This window comes from Aythya marila (assembly GCF_965140915.1).
Source record: "Aythya marila genome assembly, chromosome: 1".
Lineage (NCBI taxonomy): Eukaryota > Metazoa > Chordata > Aves > Anseriformes > Anatidae > Aythya > Aythya marila.
In genome coordinates, this window is record NC_139042.1 from 22,124,864 (window position 1) to 22,137,696 (window position 12,833).

The 12,833-nt window shown below is 41.9% G+C and overlaps 1 protein-coding gene across 4 annotated transcripts in view; it reads left to right on the plus strand.

Annotated features, from left to right (window-relative positions):
• Positions 1-12,833, plus strand: part of MTUS2 (microtubule associated scaffold protein 2) — a 276,013-nt gene that overhangs the window by 91,723 nt on the left and 171,457 nt on the right. For 3 of the 4 annotated variants that reach the window (XR_014319556.1, XM_082784643.1, XM_082784645.1), the window contains exon 2: positions 4,550-7,147. Coding sequence is in view for 3 of the 4 variants with exons in the window: in XM_082784643.1 (XP_082640769.1) it covers positions 4,856-7,147 (2,292 nt within the window). In the remaining variant the exon portion in view is untranslated. Of the gene's footprint in view, positions 1-4,409; positions 7,148-12,833 lie in introns of those variants that run through there. The other variant, XM_082784644.1, reaches the window with a different exon arrangement.

Sequence of the window (12,833 nt, forward strand, 5' to 3'; positions counted from 1 at the left end):
TGGTGGATATCATTTCATTCTACTGTCTAGTATGCTCACTTCACATTGTAAAGTGTTTTGTTTTGTTTTGTTTTAATGAATATAGTCATTGTATCCTGCCAAGATGCAGTGACATGGAGATATTACTTGTCTACAACTTTATTTTTCACTTCCTGCAATTCAGATGGACGTTTTTATGCTACACAGCATCAAGAAGTGTTTACCCATATCAAGACTTACATATACCATATTAAGACTTTTAAGACTTTCAGTCCTCTTTCTTAGGGGTCCTTAGCGAGAAATTGCTAAGTGATGAAATGGTGCCATTGCTGGGATCAAGTCTCCTCTTACCTCTTGCTCCTGCTAAAGAGGTCATCTGAAGAGGTAGGAGGTTTAAATATCCATCATCCCTGAGTCTTCCTGCAGGAAGTGACTTTGGGTGTGTTTATGTCAGCCATTATTGCTCTAAAGAAGTGAGCAATAAAGAACAGAGGAAGAGGCAGCAGAACACAGGCTCTTCATCTCAGTCTTTTCATCTCACTGACTCCAAAGAGCATAGCGAAGTTGAGACTAGACAGTGCCACTTAAGATAAACTTATCGGAAGAAAATCCCAGCAAAAGCTTCTCAAATAGAAGTTATCTACAGAAAAAAATAATGATAAAATCTTCCAAGGTCCCAAATGTATCACAGAACCATACATCTTACTCCCAAATGTGCCTATCACAGTATATAAGTCTCTATTCCATTGAATGAACCAAAATCAAAAGCTTGTATTCTGTAATAGGGAAAACTGAAATAATAAGGTACTAATTGTGATAGATGCTTTATTATATTTTTATATTAAATTAGGAGTCCTGTTCTATTAATATATTTTATAGCAGAATGAAAAGTTAAACAGACAATATTTTGCAGAAGACAAAAATAAATTTAGGTAATGGTATGAATGCTAATTGTAAGGTTGTAATAGATTCTTCAGGTCTGTGACATCCTTAATCTGAGACTGGACGTCATCTGGAAGAGATAAACCTCAAATATCTGGTGTGTAGGCGTTAGTATGGGATGAATCACTTTTCCAAGGTGCCCATCCCTCCTCACTGACTCTGAAGGTAGCACAGGTGCAATGCTAATGCTGCCTGAGATTAAGCTCTGCCTAGACCATATTTTATTGTGCCTTCTCTTAAAAGCAGTGTAATTACATACACATTTGAAGTCCATGTCTCTGGTCAGCACTGGCTGCTTTTAGACGCTAATTTCAATCACAAACACAGACTGTGTAGTGCCCTGTATTTGAGAAGGGACAGGTCTTTTCTCATCCTCAGGTTAATCAATTTGTACCAGCAACACTAAACCAAATTATTTGGTCTACTTCCTGCTTCAAGCAGAACAAGCTCCCTGGATGAATGCATCCTGTCTCAGACAGCATGTATGAAGATGCTCTGAATGAATACAGGTGTTTCCACAATGTTTTTTTCAAACCTGCCTTCATTTGTGGTGAATTAGTACTAGTAATCATACTGGGGGCAAGTGTAGACAAGAACAAATGACCTCTTATCACCACGTTCATAATCTTAAATACCTCATTTAGTTTTATTGCAAACCTGTGTAAGAGATTTCCAAACAAACAAACAAAAAAAAGACAAACCGATGTATTGCTCTAGTTGTATATTTGAAATGAGTGTGACTCCAGGGCAGGAGCAGCTGGTGGGACACAGGAGCCACCAGCCCTGAAGGGCAGGCAGACGGCTTGGGGCTGCTGTGAGCCCACCTCCATCCAAGATCTACATTCACAGTTGACCCTTCTGCATTTCCACTGCTGCTCCATGGTCACAGCAGGCCTTTTGGAAACAGCTCTGTTCCATTTTCTGAAAGAAACAGAGGTATTTTTATATAAAGATCAGTCCCCCAAAGGGAAGAGACTTTTCTAAAAAGAGGGGAAAAACCATCCTGCAGGTTTCACTGGAAGGGAATTCATCTCCATCATGGAGAATCTATGCTCTCACTGACTGACCACATGTCTTTCTCCATGCTGGCTATGAAAAGCTTGTTCCTTAGCTGAGATGAGTACATATGAAATCTAGTTTATCGTTATCTGAAAAAGATGCAATTTTAGTGAGCTCAGTGGTGAATTTGCTTTCCTTAATCTCCCTTAGCAGGTGGCACGTCAGGAGGAAGATATTGCTAGATAACTGCCCCTCACTTTTTGTTATTGCCACCCCAAGTACATCTGTGCACGGTGTGTCCATGGCAAGGTGGTGATGGTGTGGGGGCTGCAGGGTGGCCTCCATGAGGAGAGGCCTGGGCTGCCCTGTGCTGGCCCCAGCCAGCTCTAGCTGACTCCAGCCGGTTTCAGCCAGTTCTAGTCAGCTCCAGCCAGTTCCAGCCGGTTCCAGCCAGTTCCAGCCAGTTCCAGCCGGTTCCAGCTGGTTCCAGTCAGTTCCAGCAGGTTCCAGCCAGTTCCAGCAGGTTCCAGCCGGTTCCAGCCAGCTCCAACAGCCCCAGGCCAGGACCCAGCTGAGCCCTGCAGCCATGTTGGTTGGCCTCTGGGACTAGTTTCTAGCATTGCTGAGGAGAAATTTCATTTTTTTTGTCTTTGTTTCTCACCATCCAGCTCTATTTTAATTGGCAGTAATACAAATTACTTCTCCCCAAGTCTTTTTTTTTTTTTTTTTCCTTTTCTTTCTTTTTTGCCCATGATGGTAATGGGTAAGACAAAAGTGACCTTGCTGCCTCTACTGTGACTTTTTTTTTTTTTTTTTTTTTTTTTTTTTTTTCTGATGAGCTTTTTCGTCACATTTTCTCTCCTTGTCCTGTGGAGGAAAGGGGATTGAGAGAGCAGCTGGGTGGGTGGCTGGCAGCTGGCCAAGGTCAACCCCACACCATCCATTAAAGTTTTGTATCACAGGGTTACAGATTTACAGATTTGGTGAAAGAAGATGAGGAAAAAAATTGGCAAGGAAAAAAAAATCAACATGTATATTTAATTTAATAAATACTCCTCTTTTTTTCTGTGTGTGTGAGTAAAGAAAGAACACAAAAAGAGTCTTACTTTATAGTGCTTTGAGGATGAGATCTGCAATAACACATCCCTGTGGTGCTGCAGTGAAATTCTTACCACTGTGTTCTGTTTCATGAATTAATATAATTAGCTGTTGTTTGCTGAAGAGATGGACCTATGCCAGGAGTGCTGAATCCAGACTCAAACAGCATGTGTGTGTGCACCATATGAAGAGGCTGGGGCTGAGCTCTGGGCAGGTGTTGTGAGCAGAGCTGGGCTGAACACGAAGGCAGGGAGGACCTGCTACCAGCAGGCTCTAGAAATCTGAGCCCAGACTCGCACCTAGATGCAGCAGACAGAGACTTAATCAGCACTTCTCATTACAGCCCCTGTGAGTGCCTGATGAGAAACCCAGCACAGCTGGGAGCATCACAGGTGCTTTGAGTTCTGCCTTCTGGGATATGTGGGGCATGTTCCAATTTCCACTGTCTGTACCATATTGTGAAGGGTACTGATCTATTGAAGAAATATCTGAGAGTAAATTTAGGTAAAGAGTGTGTCAAGGGCCTTACAGAAGTCCAGGCAGATGACATTGGTTGGTCTTCCCTCAGCACTGATGCAGCCTCACCTTGAACATTGTGTCCAATTCTGGGCCCACAATATGAAAATGACATTAAGGTATTTAAATACATCTAGAGGGGGGCAAAAGCTGGTGGAAGGGCTGGCAGGCCCTTCCTGTGAGGTCCTGTGAAGCGAGGCAGAGGACACTTGGGTTTGTGTAGTTCAGAGGAAAGGAGGCTGAGAGGTGACCTACCTGCAACTCCCTGAGCAGGGGAAGCACAGAGGGAGGTGCCGGTCTCTGCTCCCTGGTCACAGACAGCAGGACTAAATTTTGGACTAAACCAGAGGTGGCAGGGAGCCAAACGGATCTGCACTGTATCAGGGCTGGTGTATAATCCTGTATAGCTGAGCGTACACATACGCAACTGTCTCTTAGAATAACGTAGTTTTTCTTTGCAGTCCTCCATCCATAGTTCTTGCTTTCTTGGCACCCATGGATCTGGCTGAGGAGTATCAGAGGGGATGGGATGTCCACACAAGCACAGCAGTGATTTGTACAAGTCAAGGGAAGAAACTCATAAATGTCCCCTAATAGAGCTGGAATTTTAATACTTATGGCTTGTCTCTACAACGGTGCTTTAAACGCATCAGTAACTACTCTTCATGCAATAAAGACATTGTTATAGCAGTATGAAAGTGCTCAGATCCTTGATGTGGGGGTTTCATCCTCACCTAGCTATTTATGGCTATTTACAGTTGTAAATCTAAGTAGTGAAAAACAGTAGCAATTACTCTTCTGACAGGACAGTTTTAACTGCATAACTTCTGAAGTCAGAGATCTGGATTACACCAGAAATCTTTGCTGAGGCCAAAGTTGTGATTGAAACAGCATCTGAAGAGTTTGAAAGCACTCTAACCTGTGAGTGCTGCTGATTTTAACTTTTTTTAATAAGCATAATTCATGACACTGGTGTAATGTCTTTTTTTTTTTTTTTTTTTTAATTTCCTCACAGGTTGGCTGGATTAACTGGCTGTCATTCAGAGGGAACTTGGCAGATCTATTTTGCTTTCGTTGAACCTCTCTACTGCAGGTCGTGAAGATTTCCTGGGTCCAGACGCTGCACTAAAGACAACTGAGCAACACAAAAATGTGACTTTGACAAGAGACTCCAAGCTTTCTGACTCGGAATTTTTTACTGATCGGTTTATAATTTAAACATATAACTGAAGCATGCCTAATAATTAGTTAACCTGTTAGGGGGAAGAGGCTTTCTCTGTAATTGGGACTGCCAGAAAAAGCAGTCACTTGAAGTTTCAAAATGAGTGCTCCATTAATCCCAAACAAGTCATGTTATGCCCAGCTTCAGGACAACCACAGCGAAATAAAAAATAATAATGAAAGCACAGTGACTATGGGGGATACGAATGCCAACCAAATAGTGACAAAAGTTAGAACCACGGAAGGGGATATCAAGAAACGTGATTTGACAGATGAGAGTGGGAATATACACCCTGGAGGATTAGAGAAAGTTACTCACCTGAATACGGAGCAGAATAAACTGGCCTTCAGAGACCCTCGGACCTGTAATAGCAGTGTACAGGAAAGTAAACTGCCCTCAACCACAAGCAGGGAAATAGGGAAAGACTCTAGGACCAGCGAAGCTAAGGATATATCAAGGCATATCAGGATTAGCCGAGGACAAAGTCTGTCCAATTTAAAAAGCAGCTCAAATGATGCTAACCTGGAGGTTGTTTCAAAAGGTGATGTTGGCCTCACCCAAAACTTTTCTAAGGGTAAAATGTCCAGGACTGTGGAGATGGAGAGAATAAAAAGGCTTTCTCTGGGCAGACCGAGTAAATTGTCTCCTCAATCTGAAACATTTGCAAAAGAATGTGTTGGCCGCGTGTCGTGTAAACGTCTGCTTTCTGCATCATTGGATTCCATCGACAGGTCACACCATTTGATTGGAAATACAGAGAAATCACAGAAAACATCCACAGATCATTTTCTCGGGATGGTGTTTCATCCACTTGACAATACCTCAGAGGAAAATATTGTGTTTTATTCCAAACCATCTACCTCAGGGAACAAGAAAATAAGTAAACCAGAAAATGTACCAAATGTTAACACTGAAAGCACACTGCATACTTCTCATACCAATCATCATTCATCTACTAAGCCCAACGAGACTGCTAGTAAATCAGAAGCACAATTAGGTCAGGGTGATAAAAGTAAGAAAATGGACCTTAAGACTGCACCATCTCTACAATCTAAAAACACGTGCCAACAAAAGATTGAGAGAATTACGCTGGTAGAGTTACTGGAGTGTCAAAAAGACGAAAGCACAATAGTGCAAGAAGAGAAAAGGTCTGTGTCCGACTCATCAAAATTTCAAGCATCCCATCTTCAAGACATCTGTAATAAAGTAAAGGAACCATTGTCAAGCCAGGTGGTAACCTATCCCGATGACAAATTGCAAAGTGATAACTTCACCATCAATGGGGAAGGGAGAAGAAGTAATGACAGTGACAGCAGGGCAACTAGCCAGGTTAGTGAGGAATATTGTACTGACAAAGAAGTGGAAACAATATTCCCACTCACCTGTGATAGTCAATCCAGTGGCAAAGTGTCACCTAGACAAAATGAAAATTTACATGAAGCTGATGCAGGTTGCACGGAAACAGTTGGTGAACAGATCTCTCTGGTACATAACACTAACATACCTGACAACAGATCCTTGCAAGATAATGAGAATAAACTGATGCTAGTCAAAGGAGTCACCGAGGATGCTGCCATGCCTGTTTCTGATCTCTCAGATCAGCACAGAGCATGCAGTGCAGAGACAGCATCGAACCAACAACCTGACAACCACGACAGTGATGTGGAAACCTCAAGCTTTTCGGTTCCAAGTACAAAGACAGCTCATGCACAGAAACATCCTCCAGACGAAGCACCAGAGAGCTATAAGGCTTTGGCAAAGGCTGATACCTTTTTATGTGCCCCAACTCCCGTGCGCCCAGTGGCAATGCTGGATGTTAATAGTCAGCCCGCCCTATCTAACAGTAATTTGAAGGACCTTTATGCACTTCATGTTGACAAACTGTCACCCTCCTCAGTCCTACCTCCTGTTGACAGTACACAGTTGTTAAACATATCCCCTAAAGTGCCTCTCAAGGCTGCTTGCAGCAGCACAATCCCCAAACCTATCCTGGTCCACCCCAAGGGCTCCCTCGCAGATAAGGCAGACGTGGACAGTGACTACAGTGAAAAGCTGGAAGAAAGCATGGAGGTGAAACCTGCAATACCCAAGCCCAAACATGTCAGACCTAAAATCATCACATACATTAGAAGAAACCCTCGCTCGATAGAACAGCTTGACCCTTCATTTGCACCGCCGGGGCTGCCTTACAGTACCCCTGCGTGCGGCGTGCCAATCTCTACTGAGCAGAAGGCATCCAATGGAGGGGAGGTGAAGCCCCCCACCATCCTGTATGACAAATTTAAACCCGACATCCAGAAGCCAAGGCTCTTCAGTTCTGGATTGGTGGTGTCAGGAATTCGGCCCCCGGGCCATCACTTCGGACCGATGAGTGAGAAATTTCTGCAGGAGGTAAGGAGGTAGCTTTGACAGCCTCATTTGTATGCCAAGTGGTGATATTTGCATACTTTCTGCTGCCAGAAGCTAGTTGTCAAACCTTAAATAAGACATATATCCTAAATCAAGGAAATATGTGATCATTAGAAGTACACTTAACTGTTTCTGGCATCAACCCTGTTGTGGTGTCTGATCTGTGACTGGAAGTTGTCACTGTATTCCTCCAATGTTTTCCAGCAAGCCAGTCCCTTCCTAGTAGTATAAATAGAGATGTTTAAAAAGAAAAAGACACGCTATTTGAATTTATCCATAAACGGTCCTTCTATTTTTTCTCAAAGAACATCTTTGAGAAATGAATATAATTTGCCCACAGAGAGACTTTTCCTCCTTAATGGGAAACTTGGCAGGTTTTTACAGACAGAGCACCAAAGGTCTATATGCATCCTCTTCTGTTTAACAATACAGAAAACCAGGGACTATCAGAGTTCTTTTTAGATTATATGTATAAAATGCAGGAAGAGATTCACTTTGACTCACTGTAAAGTAGTGTGCTATACCAACAAGTTTCTTAAATACGAAAACTTGCTTGTGAAAGTTTTCCTGAGTAGCCAAAAGGTAATGGAAGTCCCTCTGCACAGTTCTGAGCCCTGACATCTTGTTGCGTTTCCACCTTGGCTGGGCAGGAGTGCAATCCCTGCTGGGAGGTGAGAACAGTGGTTGAAGGTTGACCTTGCTTGGTAGGTGGAGAAAGGGCAGGGAAGAGGGCATTACATTCAGGTCTGTGATGTGCCCTCGAGTTCACTGCTTTGGACCTAGGATAGCTCAACAAACAAGCTTTTTGTATAAATACCTAAGATCACACAATTGTATTTAATTTGAACTAGACTTAAAAAAAATAAAATTATATATATATATTATTTTTTTTTTGCTGTGCCTCATGGTGTGTTATTAAGGCTCTCTTAATGCCATGTCATTCTACATGCAGTATTTATCTAAAGAATAGCATTGAAATAACACATTTGGTGACGGTGTTGACGATCAAAAGCCATCAAATACCCATACTAAGATATCATGTGTGAGTATAGATTGATCCTTCTGGCATGTTAACAGGCAACCTAGAGACTGTTGAACTGATCATGGACTATAGTTTTTAATAGAGTACCATCTCATCCCAAGCACAGGAAGGGCAGTGCTGCCCTTTTCTCTTCAGCTTCCAGCTCTATCCCTTACATTTTGCATTCAGAGGAGGAATTATTAAAGTCTTTGAGAGCTTGTATATGCCACCCATTACTATGGTATCTTCACAGTCTCCCGGTAAGGTGAGGAAAAATTACTGTAAGATGAGGGAAAATTACTAGGTTATTACCATTTAACTGAAATTTAAGACAAAATAACACAGACTGTGTAGCTGTTTGGCTGATTATAGGGTGACGTGACCTTCCGAAGACCATAGGTTTCTATAGCCCATACAGTCGAGTTTGGGAAAATCAGGCAGCGTCAGCAGACCCAGCTGGAAGTGAAAGACCAATTTCTGGGCATTGTGAAAGACTGTTCTTAACATGAAAAGGACTTAGGTTGTGGCAGGTCTTCAAAGTGATTTATTCTAGACAAGAGTTAGAAGGATGACAAGTATGAGCTAGAGAAGGCCCAAAGCATTTTATTCCCCTCCAGGAAAAATGACTTTGGGTGGATATTTCAATGGGGGTAGTGTGAGCCCAAGCAAGCAGCTGCTTCAGAGAATCTGGATCGCCTGGAGGAGATACTGGGAAAGAAGTTGATCAAATTGAAGTGCTGAGTTTGCTTTATCTCAGGAGTCAGGATTTCTAGGATCAGCTGCTGATAACAGGGGATGACATTTAGTCTCTTCTGAAGTCACCCTAAAAGCAAGTACCTTAATCCCCTGCTGGTAAGGGAATGACAAAGGGGAGTGCTTTGGGTCCAGAATGAATCAAAAGAAAGGATAAAAAGGGATCTGTGCAAGTGGACAGATGCTTAAAAGAGGCTTTGCACAGTATCTGTTCATGGCAGATGACTGATGTGTGATCCAAAGGAAAGCAATTAGAATGGGCTGAGGGAGACCAAAATCGCCCTGGCAGATTGACAGTGCTGAAGACTCAGAGCTCTTGTAGACAAGGAGGTGCTGGGGCAGGATGACTACTCTACATCACCTTTGTGAGGGAAAAACTCCCAGACTACCCTATTTCACATGTCCAATTTGGGCTTTGGAGTGCTTTGATTAGCATTTTATAGCTCTTTACATAGCTCTGATAGGGAGTGTTAATAGCTGCTATCAATCAGACCTGTAATCTCTAAGCAGCCTTCAGCTAGCTAAACGGTAGGCACAGTTAAATACCCCTTTGGGGGCCATCAGCTCGGAAAGATAGGGAGGTGCTGTCTTGGACAGGAGACTGCAGGGCAAGACCTAGCTGAGGAAGACTCAAGGACTAACCCTCAGGGCTCCTTGTGTTGCTGGTGCTAAAGCAGGGCAGCATAGATGAAAAATCCAGCTCTTTGGAACATCAACATAGCATGGAGGTAGATCTTCCTTGTGCACCTTCATACAAAACAAAACAAAAAAACACCTCCTACTTAAAAACACTTAAAAAAAATAAAAATAAGGAAACAAACAAACAAAAGTTTAGAAAAACTGATCAACAGGAAGACACAGCTTCCAAGGCTCACTCAAGATTGTTGATATGACTGTACTGGGAACATACTCCCCAGCTCAGCTTCATCCTCAGCTCACCCAGAGCCTGTTCCCAACGGCCACCATGGACAAGAGCAACCTGTTGTGGAGGGATAGAGTTTACCTGTATGAATATGATCCATGCTTTACCAGATAGGGGGGTCTTGGTCCATTATATTTGCTACCTTATTGCTGCTCCCAAGAGCCCTGAGTCTAGCAGGGGTCCTTAAGGGGATCTGCAGATCCCCAGCTCTTCTGCCTGTCTCCCCAAGGTCGTGCTTGCCCCATTCAACCATTTCTGGGGCTATTTGCCAACAAGGATACTTTTCTGCTCCATAGAATACGGACTAAAGCCTGCTGAAGTGAAGACCCATTAAAGGGGTAGGGGAAGTTGATTTATATATAAGCAAAATTGTGTTGTTTTTCCCCTCCAGTCTCATGATGTGAAATGTCTGAATCAGTTTTGCTGACTCTTTTCCCAAATAATTGCCCAAAGCAGGAACTTGACAAAAAGGATTCTTGCTTGAGGCTTTAATGTTTGACAACGATATAAACAAAGAAACATGAAGGAAAATGTAGAGCAACCTTACCTGCTGGCAGCACTGCTCAGAATTACCCAGGTTGTGGAAATTCGTGAATGTTTCAGGTACTTGCTGTAGACTTTCCAGCTCTTTCTAACAAGTTCATTAATTTGAACTGTGAGTGGTGAGTGGGGAATGTGCAGAGAGTGATACACACTACAATTCTGAGCTGAGCTTCCTAAGGCTGTCAGCTTCCTAAATTTTTGGTTGACAGGCTGCCAAAGATCTTTTCTTTAAAAGTCCCTTATACAAAAATCTGGTACAGGACACTAACAAGACTTATATGAATCCAAATCTCTCTTATCTGCTCTAAGATGGCTTTATAATCAATAATTGCACATGATTCTATTGGGACAACTTGAATTCCACACTTGAGGAATTCACTGCTAAATACAAAAGAAAAAGGGATGTATCTGCCCAGGGAGGTGGTGGAGTCACTGTCCCTGGGGGTGTTCAAGGAGAGGTTGGACGTGATGCTTAGGGACATGGGTTAGTGGGTGACATTGGTGGTAGGGGGGTGGTTGGACCAGGTGATCTTGGAGGTCTTGTCCAACCTTCATGATTCTGTGGTTCTATGATTCTATGACAATGGTAAGTTTATGTCTCCCTATGAACTGGGTTCTTTGAGAACCTGAACCTCTATTTCCTGAGAGACAGTTGGGTAAATCCTTCTCACTTCTTACAATGTGAGAAAATGTTTTATCCTTGTGATTGGTTTTGTGTGCATATTCCTGTGTTACTCGCAGCATACGGTCAATAAAGATGAAAATGATGTGACTGAAGGTTTGGTTAAGCTGACCCAGTTTATCAAAGTTGTATGGTTTCTATATTTAAAGATTAACTCTATTCCTTATACTAAAGTACTTGGCATTGGCATGTTTGCTGCCAGTTAAATATGAGATGATGGAAAGAGTATAGTGAAATCAGATTGAAATAAATTCATCAGGGAGAAAAAAAATAATTGAATCTTACCCAAGAAACAATCTCATATCCAGAAGTTGAAAATAAGAAGCTAAGCATCTGCTACAGTCCAGGCATAGAAGATCATCTGTACAGTAAAAACCTGCATCCTAACTTGTAGAAATAGGTCATAGAAGTGTAATAAAAATGGAAACTGGTATATCTCATGGCAGGAAATAGTACTGCAAACAAAGGAAAAAATATAGAGCAAAAATATAATACTCAGTGCTTGTTGCATCTGTCCTCCTAGTTCCTGTACAGATGCCTCAAAGATGCTATACTTAATAGTTTAAAGCCAATCTTGTCTCTTTTAGCAAATTAAAGATTTGCTAAATTAGGATTAAAGCTCTTGCAACAGCTAGGATCAAAGCATTTATAGCCAATGTTAAACTGCATATTCTGAATGCTCATAATTGCTAAATAGAAATTGATTTGGCATATTATATGCATCATAACTTGCAGCAGAGTTAATTAATTGCCAGTTACATTTCTTCCTAGGTAGCCTATGGCACTTTTTTTGATTAATTTTTAAAGAAATTTAGTTCAGATTTCGTATTTCCTAAGCCATTTTTTTCCTCTGGCCTAAATGAGATGCAATGAAAAAATATTCATGGGTCCTTGCTAGATTATGATGATTATGCATTTTATAAGGAATGGTAAAGAAGTTGGACTCTACCCAGAAGAGCAAACAGTTCTTTGCAAATGAGAGAGATGAAAGCCCAGAGAGTTTCTGGCATTGCTCTGTGCCCTCATCCTGAGATGGGGAAAGAAGTATACAGAGGTGAGGATCAGGGGTTGGCTGGAGTATAGAGGGATGCAGGGACTCAGCTGGGGAACCAGGTCATTGTTTGACTGCAAGCTCTCCACTAACAGCCAGCTTGCTTGAAGCACATCCAGCATGGGACTTACTGTGCTGGCCTCACAGAATATGCCCTGTAAAGTACTGAGAGACTTGTCACTGACTTTTAGGAAAGAAGCATCTATTTATGACTAGCAGTAAATGTTTCATGTCTACAAATTTGCTTTTTTCACCAGATCAAAAGGGGAGCCGTGTTTTATAGCTCTGATTTGGAATATTCTGTCAGCCCCCTGATAATAAAACATACAGAAACATGCACACTTCCACAACTGCAACTCTTTGGGACTTTAGGGGCACAGATTACAGTGCACATTTTGCAGTAAGAGCACGTGGAGTTTTTTTCAGACACAAACAATTTGACAATCCCATTTCTCTTATAAGGTGAATTAAAATACCTTCAACTTTATTTATACCTGTTGTGTTAAAACAGACTCCCCCAAATTGTATCTATCTCAGTAAGAGTATTTTAAATAATTTCTAATAACAGTTCCACTTGCACATTCTCTGGGTGTATCTAACTCTTTAAATGATATCACCTCTCAGGACTTTACAATGAATTCATTTTCAATATTTGAAGATTTTATTTTATTTTTGTTCTGTTGTTAGTCAGTTTGT